Source organism: Haliotis rufescens, unplaced genomic scaffold (genome assembly GCF_023055435.1).
Source record: "Haliotis rufescens isolate VD_foot unplaced genomic scaffold, xgHalRufe1.0.p SCAF_1, whole genome shotgun sequence".
NCBI classification, from domain to species: domain Eukaryota; kingdom Metazoa; phylum Mollusca; class Gastropoda; order Lepetellida; family Haliotidae; genus Haliotis; species Haliotis rufescens.
In genome coordinates this window covers 36,040,825-36,055,938 of record NW_025963779.1, presented here as the reverse complement: position 1 = coordinate 36,055,938, position 15,114 = coordinate 36,040,825, and the positions used below count along the sequence as shown (strand labels likewise).

Sequence of the window (15,114 nt, the reverse complement as noted above, 5' to 3'; positions counted from 1 at the left end):
TTGCATCTTACCCAAAATTCTCACGGGTGGATCAACAACTTGGCGGGAAATGGTATTATGTAAACGGTTACATGAACATAGAGTAACAGTAAAGCACAAATAGGGTTACATATCACATCACATTAGTAAGTACCTTTGTAATTATACCTGGTGATCATTCTACCCGATCATGACCATGTCATTACAGCATTTGTCCCAAGACTTCATCCTTTGCCGGGCGGTTGGGTAGCCTAGTGGTTAAAGCGTTCGCTCGTCATGCCGAAGACCCGGGTTCGATTCCCGACATGGGTACAATGTGTGAAGCCCATTTCTGGTGTCCTCTGCCGTGATATTGCTGGAATATTGCTAAAAGCGGCGTAAAACAATACTCATTCATCCTTTGCCAACATTTGTCCCAAGACTTCATCTTTTGCCAACATTTGTCCCTAGACTTCATCCTTTGCCAACATTTGTCCCAAGACTTCATCCTTTGCAAACATTTGTCCCAAGACTTCATCCTTTGCAAACATTTGTCCCTAGACTTCATCCTTTGCCAACATGTGTCCTTAGACTTCATCCTTTGCCTTCATTTGTCCCAAGACTTCATCCTTTGCCAACATTTGTCCCTAGACTTCAACCTTTGCCAACATTTGAGTCCGGCCTTCATTGCTTAAAAGCCCTGTGGAGAGTCCTTGCTACACAAATCCCCAGTAACCTGTGCTTGTCATAGGTGACTAAATAAACCTAATGGTCCCACTCAATACCTTGGTACATCGTGCCACATTGAACCCTGACAGAGTGCAACATTGCTCATGATATCAAATCACTGGTTTGTCTGATCCAGAATCAATTGTTTACAGGCTTTCCATACAGCTAGATTATCCCTGACTGCAGCAGTGAACAACATGCCAACAAGTACTTGCACTATAGCTGTGTGTATTTGTTGCAGACACTGTGATACTACCAGATGACAAGTTCCTTGATGTGTATGTGTGCTTCATCAGTCCGGACCTGGCTGTGACAGTCCGGATAGTGGGCGAGGAGTACTCTGTACGTTCTCTGTATTCATCCAGTACTGCGTTACGAAGCATGATAGGCTGGTCAGAGTCTCAAGGAGGGAGTCAGATTGTCCAGTGACATGTGAATGTGTTTGCTCTTCAACATGGTTTTAGTACCAGGGATGGGGATGATGGGGATTCTGGAGCTGTATGGTCCCAGTGTCCCACGCTTATAGTAAGAACCATCTATGAGTATCCGAGGGATTTATGAGAACCTGCTCAGATGCTGATATTCAGCCCAATGTCAGGTCAAATTCCCGAATCTCCATTTCATGTTGTGATTGTCACATTCAAGAACATTCGTTTCACTTGAATCGTGTAGCACAGCATCAGTTTCAAATTGTCATGATTAGTACACATGTACACTTGCAATGTAGTCAGGCCAGGCAAGTATCAAGATCTCAGATCACCATGTCCACAGGGAAGGAGATGATGTGGCAGTATAACATTGCCTCTTCAGTACTTCCCTTCGCCTATCAAATTGTGAGTCATTTCACAGGGTCCCAGGCATAAATATGAACAAAGCATGTGTAAGTCAGTGTGATAACTAAGGATGGGTATTTCCTTTTTTTAGTTTGTAACAATAATGAGTGATTGAGGGAAGAAAAACTGACATGGACAATAGGGCTGGGATGAGTCCAAATTTACTACCCGGGTACCCACCACCCTATTACCCGACCCTACCCGGGTACCCACTGCAGATCTCGGGAAATGTCTCAAAATGTCCGATTGGGAACATTTTTAGCATATCCCTGGCAAAACGTATTTAGATACATGTATTATACAATCTGGTCATTCATACACTGAAGTTGAATTAAGTTATATATGTTTATTCAACCATATGAAAAATCAGAGGGAATGAGTGCATTGTCAGAAAGAAATGGTAACTTTAGTGACTTGTGGTGTAACCATAGGGTTCAAGATAATTTTTGTCATTAAACAGTATATCATGTGACTAACCACGGGTCCGGGTAGTCCTGTGGGTACCCGGGTCCTACTCAGTACCCATCCGACCCGGGTACCCAAGTTACCCATCCCAGCCCTAATGGACAATCAGAATTTTCACTGTATTTTTAACCAGAATAGAAATGGCAGAGCTACAATCACTTTATATGATTCAATCAGCCTTACCAGTTTCCGTCCATTCTCCATGTGTATGTGAATAAGACTCATTAGTTTGCGTCAAGTAGAAAGGTGAATCTTGTTTTCCCAGGACAAGCTGGATGTGTTTGAAGCGCAGTTGGAGGACTGTTTCAAGAAAGCTGCCCCTGACACCTTTATAGGTCCTGGGGCAGTGTGTATTGCCAGCATGGATGGCCTGTACCAGCGAGTGCTCATCAACTCTGTGACAGACGGCAAGGCTGAGTGCTATTTCACCGACCACGGTGACACCGAGAACATCCTCCTCTCACAACTACGTTCACTACCGCTGGATCTCAATGCCTCGCTACCCTATCAGGTCAGAAGACATCTTGTCGTAATGTGGACCCTGGTGTGTCACATAATGTGTGTGGTACTGCCAGTCGCTTGGGGTATAATTGTGGTAGCCTTGTGGTAGCTTTGTGGTAGCCTTGTGGTAGCCTTGTGGTAGCCTTGTGGTAGCCTTGTGGTAGCCTTGAGGAAGCCTTGTGGAAGCCTTGCGGTAGCTTTGTAGTAGATTTGGGGTAAAAGTAGTCACAAGGATACGATATGCGAAGTCAATATCTGGTGTGTCCAGCCAAGATAATGGTGATATATTCAAGATGCAAAATCGTCACACTCGCTGACATTTGTGGTCATCAGTGATGTGCTGTGTTGTTGCAGGCTGTGCGCTGCTACCTGAACGGGCTGGAGAAAGTGACAGATACGGTGACGGCCCTGGAGAGCCTGCTGGACATGGCCCTGGGCAAGACTTGTGTCGCCGAAATAGTTGACAGGTACGTTCGGGACGAGGGAAAGACTTGAGTTGCCGAAATAGTTGACAGGTACTTTCAGGACGAGGGAAAGACTTGTGTCACCGAAAAAGTTGACAAGTACGTTCGGGATGAGGGAAAAACTTGTGTCGCCGAAATAGTTGACAGGTATATTTGGGACGAGGGAAAGACTTGTGTCGCCAAACTGGTTGACGGGTAAGTTCAGAACAAGAGCAAGACTCTGGGTCTCAATCCTCCGCGAATCTGTCTTTTCTGTGAATAGTTGAAAATCTAATGTTGGAACATGGTATTTCATTCAACATTTTGTTTGATATCAGGATATCAAACGCTTTGAACAAATTGATTTGACAAATATGTGAATAGAAGAATAGTAGAGTGAGAGTTAAGTTTAATATTTTTAAATTTCTTAATTGGTTCCTGGGGCATGGGTGGTTCAGTCATTTAAGGCACCACAATTCGCTGTGCAGAGTTGCGTCCCTTGGGCACGCCAGGAACCTATGATTGTGGGCTCAAATCCGGTACACCCCGATTATGTTTCTAGATATTCAGCACCATACCCGTGTTCTTGGGCTTCACCAAGTGGTAAATGTTTGAGACCTGCATAATTTTGGGCTTTCCTCCCACATTCAACTGATACGCCGTGATATAACTGGAATACTGTTAAACGCAGCGTTAAAACACAAATCACTCTCTCAAATGGTTCCCACTTTTGGGAGAAATCTTGAAATTACAATATGGTGAGAATGATTGCTTTCATTAGCATATATTTGTACACTGAAAAAGACTTAACGTAAGACCAATGAAATACATAATTACCAAGTTGTCTATTTGTTAATGTACCTTCTTTGTCTCCTCAATTGCTACAGAGATGAGAGACTGTCTGTGATCCTGTACGACACAAATGACGACAATGATTTGAACATCAACAATGCAGTCAGCAAAGCAATCTTGGCCAAGGATCCACAAAATGGCAACTTGACAGCAGCAGCATCCTTGTCACAGCCTCCTTCCACACACTCCAACTCTGTGTCCCCCAAGAGTGACAGCACTAGTCCTAGAGCCATCACCAACATGGCTGCCTTCAGGGACACGAACACAATACAGCCAAACAGAGACACAAGTTTTAACCGGACATTGAGCACTACCAGTGCAGACTCATGGGGTACTGAGGAGGAAGCCGAGGCCCTGGCTGCAAGCTATGTGGACTCTCACACCAGCTCCAACTGGGAGAGCAGTGATATTGCCAGCCCTGACGACCTGGTCCCCACAACTCAGGGCAAGGCTGTGGACACAGCAGTGGTGCAGAGACTAGGTGGTCTGACGTTAGGGAATAATACGCAGACCAGTAATGGTTCTCCCTCTGCTGTGTTAAACAGTGAACTGTCTCGGAGTACTAATGGGACGTTGAAGTCTGATCCCACTCTTCCATCTAGTCGTGAGGGGTTGAACAAGGGGTTTGTCAGGAGAAAACTGTCTCAGCCGGAGTTGGTGGATATCCCTGGTATTGGGGAGTTCTTTGATGTGCATGTTTTGTGGGTGTCGGATCCAACTAACTTCTGGGTAAGCTCGTAGACTTAGAATCTGCATTCATTCTAATAGTACATCTTGTGTATCGGTCTTCAGCTGTTACTTCGCACTCCATCAAAACATGGGTGAAACATGACAAACCTACAAGGAACTGATGATAAAATCTCTGGTTGTGTGGTTACTACCGTTTTTCCTGTGGCATATGTCCACCGATCAGAAGCCTTCTGTATGTCAGGCCAGTGTATCCATGTGCTTCTTCTTGCAGTGTACGCCGTACAAGATGGTGTTATGTCTGGAGAATATGATGAAGGATCTCAATAAACACTTTAACACTAACACTAAGGTAAGGACAGTAACATGCCCAGTTGCCCAAGTCTAGTAGAATTCAAGAAGGACTAGTGAAATTTCCTTGTTGAAATGTATGCAATTAGGTAGATAGCAATTCTGCAAAATTCATTTTTGGAATTACTATGGAATGATGGGTCTTGTGATGTGCCCCGCTTCTCACTACTGTTATGTTGTGCAGTGCCCCCTTGTGGCCACTGTGTAATGTTGTGTGTTGTGCAGTGCCCCCTTGTGGCCACTGTGTAATGCTGTGTGTGTTGTGCAGTGCCCCCTTGTGACCACTGTGTAATGCTGTGTGTGTTGTGCAGTGACCCCTTGTGGCCACTGTGTAATGTTGTGTGTTGTGCAGTGCCCCCTTGTGGCCACTGTGTAATGCTGTGTGTGTTGTGCAGTGCCCCCTTGTGACCACTGTGTAATGCTGTGTGTGTTGTGCAGTGACCCCTTGTGGCCACTGTGTAATGCTGTGTGTGTTGTGCAGTGCCCCCTTGTGACCACTGTGTAATGCTGTGTGTGTTGTGCAGTGACCCCTTGTGGCCACTGTGTAATGTTGTGTGTTGTGCAGTGCCCCCTTGTGGCCACTGTGTAATGCTGTGTGTGTTGTGCAGTGCCCCCTTGTGACTACTGTGTAATGCTGTGTGTGTTGTGCAGTGCCCCCTTGTGGCCACTGTGTAATGCTGTGTGTGTTGTGCAGTGCCCCCTTGTGACCACTGTGTTATGCTGTGTGTGTTGTGTAGTGCCCCCTTGTGACCACTGTGTAATGTTGTGTGTTTTTTGCAGTGCCCCCTTGTGGCCACTGTGTAATGCTGTGTGTGTTGTGCAGCCCCCTTGTGACCACTGTGTAATGCTGTGTGTGTTGTGCAGTGCCCCCTTGTGACCACTGTGTAATGCTGTGTGTGTTGTGCAGTGCCCCCTTGTTGCCACTGTGTAATGCTGTGTGTGTTGTGCAGTGCCCCCTTGTGACCACTGTGTAATCTTATGTGTTGTGCAGTGCCCCCTTGTGACCACTGTGTAATGCTGTGTGTGTTGTGCAGTGCCCCCTTGTGACCACTGTGTAATGCTGTGTGTGTTGTGCAGGGCCCCCTTGTGGCCACTGTGTAATGCTGTGTGTGTTGTGCAGTGCCCCCTTGTGACCACTGTGTAATGCTGTGTGTGTTGTGCAGTGCCCCCTTGTGGCCACTGTGTAATGCTGTGTGTGTTGTGCAGGGCCCCCTTGTGGCCACTGTGTAATGCTGTGTGTGTTGTGCAGTGCCCCCTTGTGACCACTGTGTAATGCTGTGTGTGTTGTGCAGTGCCCCCTTGTGGCCACTGTGTAATGCTGTGTGTGTTGTGCAGTGCCCCCTTGTGGCCACTGTGTAATGCTGTGTGTGTTGTGCAGTGCCCCCTTGTGACCACTGTGTAATCTTATGTGTTGTGCAGTGCCCCCTTGTGGCCACTGTGTAATGCTGTGTGTGTTGTGCAGTGCCCCCTTGTGACCACTGTGTAATCTTATGTGTTGTGCAGTGCCCCCTTGTGACCACTGTGTAATGCTGTGTGTGTTGTGCAGTGCCCCCTTGTGGCCACTGTGTTATGATATGTGTGTTGTGCAGTGCCCCCTTGTGACCACTGTGTAATGCTGTGTGTGTTGTGCAGTGCCCTCTTGTGGCCACTGTGTAATGCTGTGTGTGTTGTGCAGTGCCCCCTTGTGGCCACTGTGTAATGCTGTGTGTGTTGTGCAGTGCCCCCTTGTGACCACTGTGTAATGCTGTGTGTGTTGTGCAGTGCCCCCTTGTGGCCACTGTGTAATGCTGTGTGTGTTGTGCAGCCCCCTTGTGACCACTGTGTAATGCTGTGTGTGTTGTGCAGTGCCCCCTTGTGACCACTGTGTAATGCTCTGTGTGTTGTGCAGTGCCCTCTTGTGACCACTGTGTAATGCTGTGTGTGTTGTGCAGTGCCCTCTTGTGGCCACTGTGTAATGCTGTGTGTGTTGTGCTGCAGCGTGTTGTGCTGGAGGAGAAGGATTTGACCAAGGGGATGTTGATGGCTGGCAACATGGACGGAGCGTGGTACCGAGTCATCATTAAGAATATTATAGAGCATCAGGTAGGTAATCACTGAGAATGACACACTGTAGGCAGTTTGATGAGATGGTAAAGTGAATGCAAAACCTCCGAGAGCCGCAGGCAGCTTGAATTATGTACTCCCAGGGCAGCTGGATGTAACTTGAGTGTACACTGAGTCACCACTATAATAATTATATTGCAAAATTCATTCTGACAGAGAAGTTGTCGTTTATAATATTTTCTGGGCTAGAGTTACAGGTGTGTTCTGTCCTGTTTCATGTAAATCTCACCTGTAGTATTGCAAATATACCAGATAGTTGCATATCGGAATGGTGTATATGTTGTTAGTTGTTTGCACCTGATTATCGTTGTGTTCAGATGTCGGTGTACTTCCCGGACTACGGACAGTACAACATCCTAAGCTTGGAAGATCTGCAGCCATTACCAGAACAGTTTTATGCATTGCCGCTTTGTGCAGTCAAAGCCAAGCTTCACGGTATGGTCACTTCATTCTCGTTTCTCCTTTCATCTCCTTGTAAACACCATATATGCCAGTAGTATGAATGAGAGTGTCATTGTGATGAAAGTGAATGTTTGGTGCCAATGATTGCCTTGTGGCTGCCCCATATTAAAGCCTCTTGACATTGTTGACAGCTACAATCATTTTAATAACTTCTGGTTGACACATTTTGGGACATCCGAAGTAAAAAAATATGGTGTGATGCTTTGGCCTTCAATGTCAGCATGGTCTTTTTACAGTTTCTATTTTGCTCCTTGGGAAATTGTTGTGCCCTAAATTATTGCTTTTTACACCTGGGAAAAAGCATTAGGTACCAGGCCCATTAGGAAATAGCATTAGGTACCAGGCCCACAAGGATATAGTATTAGGTACCAGGACCACTAGTGACTATGCTTGTCGTAAAAGGCGACTAACGGGATTGGGTGGTCAGGCTCGCTGACTTGGTTGATGCATGTCATCAATCCCAATTGCGTGGATTGATGCTCCTGATTCAATCACAGGATTGTCTGGTCCAGACTCGATTATTTACAGACCTCCATCATATAGCTGGAATATTGCTGAGTGCAGCGTTAAACAACAAACCAACCAACCAGGCCCACTAGGAAATAGTATTAGGTACCAGGCCCACTAGGAAATAGTATTAGGTACCAGGCCCACTAGGAAATAGTATTAGGTACCAGGCCCTCAAGGAAATAGCATTAGGTACCAGGCCCACTGGGAAATAGTATTAGGTACCAGGCCCACTAGGAAATAGTATTAGGTACCAGGCCCACTAGGAAATAGTATTAGGTACCAGGCCCTCAAGGATATAGCATTAGGTACCAGGCCCGCTAGGAAATAGTATTAGGTACCAGGCCCGCTAGGAAATAGTATTAGGTACCAGGCCCGCTAGGAAATAGCATTAGGTACCAGGCTCACTAGGAAATAGTATTAGGTACCAGGCCCACTAGGAAATAGTATTTGGTACCAGACTCACTAGGAAATAGTATTAGGTACCAGGCCCACTAGGAAATAGTATTAGGTACCAGGCTCACTAGGAAATAGTATAAGGTACCAGGCCCACTAGGAAATAGTATTAGGTAGTTTGTGCATGGTTGTTCTGACGTGATCCATAATTTGTTTTGTGGTAGTGAGAACTAAGATCTGATGTTAATGACATTGAGTTTGATACTATTTCCTAGTGAGTCTGGTACCAAATACTATTTCCTAGTGGGCCTGGTACCTTATACTATTTCCTAGGGAGCCTGGTACCTAATACTATTTCGTAGTTGGCCTGGTACCAAATACTATTTCCTAGTGGGCCTGGTACCAAATACTATTTTCTAGTGAGCCTGGTACTTAATACTATTTCGTAGTGGGCCTGATACCTAATACTATTTCGTAGTGGGCCTGGTACCTGATACTATTTCGTAGTGGGCCTGGAAAGCCCCCTCTGTTCAAATGTTAATCCCATTGAAGCGAGAGATGGACGATTATTTTGACAAAATCAGTCTACAGCCTGTAACTGTCGCTCAGGTTACCCCATGGTGAACTTTTGGAGATTCCATGATTAAAAAAACACATTCTGACTGTCACTTTCCTGATTTGGTAAGCATCGCTCTAAAACGTCGGATGAAAGGACATTCTGACCTTACGCATAATGGGATGCCTCAGATCTTTGTATGGGGATAGCGAGAGCTAAGATCTAATTTTTATGAGATTGTATCAAACTGTGATGCTGGAAGAGTATACAAAGTGCTGTTTCTGTCCTTATATTTGTACTATCTGCCATGTGGAATCATGTAGATGTGTTATATGCCATTTCCATATTTCAGATATCAGCCAAGACAGTAGATCAGCACATAAAGGTGCCATTTTGTTGACAAGATCAGACAAATGCTACACATAAACAAAGCTTGTTTCTCAGTTAGGATTGTCCTGTTCTTAGCTGACCCACACTCAAATATTTTTGGGATCCAAAGTGTTGTGTTCCCAATGAGTTTCTTTAGGGGAATGCTTGTTGTGTCCTGCAGTCCTTAGGTTGGCTACCCCAGGTTGGAGGTAGTACTGGACTTGGGATCCCATTCTTAGCTGTAGTAGGGTTACAACTAGGGACACCTTGGCTTTCCTTCAAAGTTTCGAACTCTGGGTGTGCATCCTCAACATACCTCAGACATTTCAGCAAATTTCTAACTTTCATTGTATCTCTGTCTCCTTGCATTTATACTCTGTAAATACGGAAGGAAATGAAGGTTGTGGGAGCTTCGTCAGTGTCAACGTTCTTCATCATGCAGGCATTGTGACAGCTACTTTAAAGTACCTAGAGTGAGAATATTTCCATCCCCCTCCCTATATGTACAATGAGCCCTGAGAAACAAGTGATGAGTATTTCTGAACTAACAGTGGTTATTTAATACTGCATGTATCTCTGCAGGGAGCAGAACCTTTTGTTTTTGTTCTATTTCAGTTAGTATTTATCATTTTCCTTTTACTTACATGGCATTTTAATTGTTAAATCACCGTTTTTCCCCTTCGTTATAAAACACCAGTTCAGATTTTTTATTTGAAGTATTGTCTCAGACTCTGCCTAAAGGTCATGGTTAGATCGGTGACCGTGTCAAACCAAAGAATGCTTAAAGATGGTATTTGTTGTTACCCTGCCTGGTGCTCGGCAGTAAGGGGGTAAACAAGAACTGAACAACTCCATTCACCATGGATCCGTAAAAATCCTGGGTAGGATAGGCAACCCATGCTTGCCATAAAAGGCGACTAACGGGAAAGGGTGGTCAGGCTCGCTGACTTGGTTGATGCATGTCATAGATCCCAATTGTGTGGATCGATGCTCATGATATCAATTACTGGATTGTCTGGTCCAGACTCGATTATTTACAGACCGCCGTCATATAGCTGGAATATTGAGAGTGCGGCGTAAAACAACCAACCATCATGTGTCTGAGTAAGGTATCCATGTCAACTGCACCATGATAACTCAGTAGGCTTGCACTATAAAACCCACATGTTAATCCCAGTTTCTCCTCACCAAGCTTTCCATGTTCATCAGTCTCTTGACTTTTAAAATATAGTTGGGTCATAAAATTATTTCGCAGTACTATATGATGGGCTAAAATAAACCTGAATCACTCGGGCTTTCCTCCTACATTCGGTATGCCAGGATACAACTTAATTAGTGTTCAAAGTGCTTTAAAATCTCAACTCAGTCACTCACTGTGTACTTGTGGCATGTCAGATTGATTGACTCGGAACAACTTTCAAGGTAGGATGTCTAATTGTCTACATGCCTTCTACTGTACCCTTTTCCAAACCAGGTATCGACTTCGTGAAGGTCAACAAACACTGGTCGGAGGCAGCCAAGTACAAGTTCATGGAGCTAGCTCAGGGGCGGGACTTTGTGTGCTTGGTGTGTGACAAGAACAGAAGTTCGGGCATGGTGTCCGTGAAGCTGGTGGACACGTCCGACCAGGAGGATGTCCTCATTGATGAAGTGCTAATTGATATGAACTTTGCCCGGAGCTTGGACTCCTGATGAAACTGTACAATCTGCAAGCATGAGGACAGTGAACAGATGGAATGAGAATAGCATGAAAAGCTTTGAGGTCTGTGTGTGGCAACATGTCTACAGTTTACACACTTCTACTGCGCGATCTCTGCCTTCGCAATTGAACTTTCTATTGGTGTGATTGAGTGGTTTGTCAGAAGCACATGCTCCAGAAATCATTGTAAGATCTTAATTCCATCCTATGCGTACTTTAATGTTGTAGAAGTATCGCCCGTATATTAATCTGCATGAAAGACGAGTATGTACCTCTCAATGTTTTAGAAACATGCACTCAGTCATGCTGTATCAAACACATGTACCCAAGAGTAGTCCATCACATGTAACGTTGGGACTTGTCATCCATCATTCTGTTGTATTTGTTTTCCCTGTGATGAAGTTTGAGGTCTGCCTGGAGATACACCAGTATACATACAAGAGAAGTAGGCATCATGGCTTCAGTTGGAGGTGAATACTGACTATTACCAGGGAAAATGATATGTGAGGCCTGATATCCAAGATGTTGGGCTAGGTGTTTGTGGTGTTGGGCCAGGTGTTCGAGATCTGAGAGATGATGGGCCAGTATAAAAAATACAGGGCCAGGTTCCCTGAAGTTGGGCCAGATATCTCAAATATCAGGCTGAACCATGTTAAGAACTGTTACAAGAGTTAAATCTTTGTGTTTGCCTCCCTCACAGAGTTCTAACACTGGTACCTGTGGAAAAAGACCTCCTGTAGGATAAGGTGACGAGTGTCATGCTGCCCTGGAAACATGATTTCATCATGTCGGATGCATAATGGACGTCTGTAGAAATCAGATCAGGAGTATTTGGCTGGGATTGTGTGTCTGTGAGGGTGATGTTAAAATGACCTCAATCCAAGTTACATAATCCTTTATTACAACATTATGTAAATATTACAAATCACTTGTAATTGGTAGCATTGTGTACAACCATTTATATTAGATAGTTGACAATGAGAACGTTGACATCCATTGTTATAATGAAGATTAAGTGACAAGACACTGTTGTACCTTATTGATAGCTTGATTCAAGACTCTTCCTGTAGTTTCCGGTCAGGTTACCTACATTTTGAGTCAGGCTGATTGAGGAAGCTAACGATGTATGGATGGACTCTCCCTATGCTGCACATCAAGGAGTACGCTATCTCCTAGAGGGAGGAGGACTGTACATAAGTCATCCACTGTGCCAAACACCTCCTGTGATACTAGAGTGAGACTGCCAGAGCTGCAGTCATAGACTTGCAGTGTTGGTAGGATATGAATCATATATGGATATGGTACTTGGTTCTTGTAGTGGAGAGTGTCAATAGAGTCCCTTCTATAAATGATTAAACATGAGCCAGTTGGAAGTGTGTAGATTTGTTAAGGAAGCACCTCATGCTCTCTTATGTCAAATGCTTTGAATTTATAAAAAAAAGGTGCACATGTGCTAAAGGTTTATACGGATTTAAAATTGGCACATTCTTCAACGTTGGCAAAAAAGAGGTGAGAAAGGTGATTTATTTTTTCAGCTGAACAAATGAACCGGATTTTATGTGAAGGAAGTCTTTTGTTTCATGTGAAAGACTTGCCATTGTGGGCCAGGTTTTACTCTCATTCATTTCTTTTACATGTATCATCATTCCGTGAGACATCTTCATTCCATTTACTCAATCAATGAGTTTTTCTTACTTAGAAAAAAAATGAAAAAAATATTGTTTTGAAATTCCTGGGGGACTCACAAGTTAAGTGGATTGCTTAGTGAAACGCACAGGATCGAAGCAAATATTGACTGTCACTAAATAAGGCACTATGTGATATCTATTTAAAAAAAATGCAAACTGTCTTAACCGGAATGGAGGGACACAGGGAAAGTTCAGAAATGACTCTTTAGGGAGATATATGCAGAATGAGAGAAAATAATACTGGTGTAGGTTAGTGGAACAAGGTGCTGAATATGTTGAAAACTGAACAGCACCCTAATGCATCTATCTCTACCTACCATTGTCAGTTTTGAACAATTATTGTTTAATTAAAATGTAAACATTTGAAGTATCCTTTTGACATTTTACATATGAAATGGAATTAAGTTTCAGATGTACAATTTGTACCCAGGTTGAAGTGCAAATATGTTCAGAAAGAATGTGTCCTGTAAAGTCTTGTGTTAGCATCAGGAATTATTCAAGATGGGTTGTTATTTCAGTTTATCAATCAAATCATTTTGTTATTAATGACACAAAGTTAATGTTTCTTTAATTATAGTTTCCAACTGTACTTATTCACAAATCCAAGTGCCACCAATATTCATGATAGTGCTATTTGTCTCTGAAAGATTATATTTCTGGGCAAGCTATATCCGGATTCTTAGTGGTCTGTTCTCACAATAAACACCTAGACAGATTGATCTTTCATGACATTGTTGTGATTGATGATTACATTACTGCATAACTGTTCTTTGGTGTACTAGTGAATAATTAAACAGTCACACTCAATGTTTAAACTTAAGCATAATTGTTAGGGTTACCACATGCTGATTTTGTGAATATTTAGCGGTCCTTCAAGTATTATTGCAGCTGACCCCAATGCCTCTCCTAATCTCTAACACTGATACTAAACTACAACCACATACTGGTATTACAAGACCGGGCATTATACTTTTGTGATGATCACTGCTGGAACTGAAGAATTGCCTCGGGCGACTCCACTTTGATAAAGAGATCTATGATTATCTAGTCTACGAGGACAAAATACTCATGTCATTGTTTCTTTTCTGCGATGTTTCTAAGATTAGTAAAATATTCCTGCACGAAGAAGTTTCCAACCAAAATTGCCTTACAATGTAATGTCTGTAATTACCAGTTGCTATTGTGTTGAATGTCCAGTGACAGTAACCTGCTTTATCTTACTGTGATGTAAGGCAATGTAAGCACTGTCCTTTAAGTTGGTGCTGCCAAATAAAATATTTCATTCCATCTGTCAAGTTCTGTCTTTTCTAACTCCCTTGGATATTTCCACAACAGTTGTTTGCAGGTTCAAAAAACTACTGATGTGGAAATACAGGGATAAATGTAGGAAATAAAAACACATTTATCAACTGGCCAGTAGGCTCAGCTGTGTTGAAAAGACCTATCCCTCCAAAATACTCTACTGGACAACAGTGTCATCTATTAAAACATCAATTGTCCTTATCTGTGAAATGCCAGATATAGATATCTACAAACTACTCCTACACACAACATAACATCTTGTGCTGAAACCATTATTCGATATGTTGTTAAAGACACAACTGTAGGATTCCTTTGCCTATTTCTAACACAATTTGTGTGTCGCAATATTTTGTACATAATAGTCAAACGTAATTACTAAACATGAATGGTTACGAAACAATCGCTAACTTCCACCACATAGTATTTGTTTGGTTGTTGTTTAACACCGCACTCAGCAATATTCCAGCTACATGACTGCGGTCTGTAAATTATCTAGTCTGGACCACAATCCATCGATCCACGCAATTGGGAAACAATGACATGCATCAACCAAGTCATCCTGCCCACATAATCCCATTAGTCGCCTCTTACGACAAGCATAGGTTGCTGAAGATCTATTCTACCCTGGATCTTCACCACATTGTAACCTGCATTTCTTAATAACATGCTTTCAAGCTGTTTATAATTAATTTTAAGTAAGATTATGTCTCAAGAAATTCTTGATTATGTTTCTTGGTTTTTCGGCACCTTACACAAGCATGTGGGTTACACCAAAGTGATGAATATCAAGACTTGCATCACTTCTGACTTGCTTGAAGCTGACATGGTGTGACATAACTGAAATACTGTGAATTACAACTGGGGTGTTGAACCAAATGGCTGCAGAGTAGCTATTCTTTCAATCAACTGATACATCATATAACAAGCCTCTGTAAGGCCACAATGCGAGTGACAGGGAGTTACTGGAATACAAAGGTAACCCTCTGAAATGTGAGGAAGTTCAGCATTGTTTTATGTTGCAGTAACTAATATATATTGATGATGTTAGTGTTACAGTCACAAGTCCTCTATCTTACTTAAAGCACAGGTAAGCAGTGTTCGACACTGACCAAGATTTGTCAGTTGTCCAATGGCTCCACTGGACACAATGGTCCTAACCAAACAGGGTTTTCATTGCAAAATAAGAATGAAAAACAAGCTAAAAAGCAACAAG

The 15,114-nt window shown here is 43.2% G+C and overlaps 1 protein-coding gene across 6 annotated transcripts in view; it reads left to right on the top strand.

Annotated features, from left to right (window-relative positions):
- Positions 1–13,886, top strand: part of LOC124135678 (tudor domain-containing 6-like) — a 54,920-nt gene extending 41,034 nt beyond the window's left edge. For 5 of the 6 annotated variants that reach the window (XM_046501120.2, XM_046501121.2, XM_046501119.2 and 2 more), the window contains exons 19-27: positions 929–1,029; positions 2,251–2,496; positions 2,841–2,953; positions 3,817–4,510; positions 4,743–4,820; positions 6,797–6,901; positions 7,240–7,357; positions 9,196–9,228; positions 10,687–13,886. In XM_046501120.2, the coding sequence (XP_046357076.2) occupies positions 929–1,029; positions 2,251–2,496; positions 2,841–2,953; positions 3,817–4,510; positions 4,743–4,820; positions 6,797–6,901; positions 7,240–7,357; positions 9,196–9,228; positions 10,687–10,904 (1,706 nt within the window). In that variant the 3' untranslated portion in view covers positions 10,905–13,886. The remainder of the gene's footprint in view (positions 1–928; positions 1,030–2,250; positions 2,497–2,840; positions 2,954–3,816; positions 4,511–4,742; positions 4,821–6,796; positions 6,902–7,239; positions 7,358–9,195; positions 9,229–10,686) is intronic. The other variant, XM_046501125.2, reaches the window with a different exon arrangement.
- Positions 13,887–15,114: the final 1,228 nt, after the last annotated feature.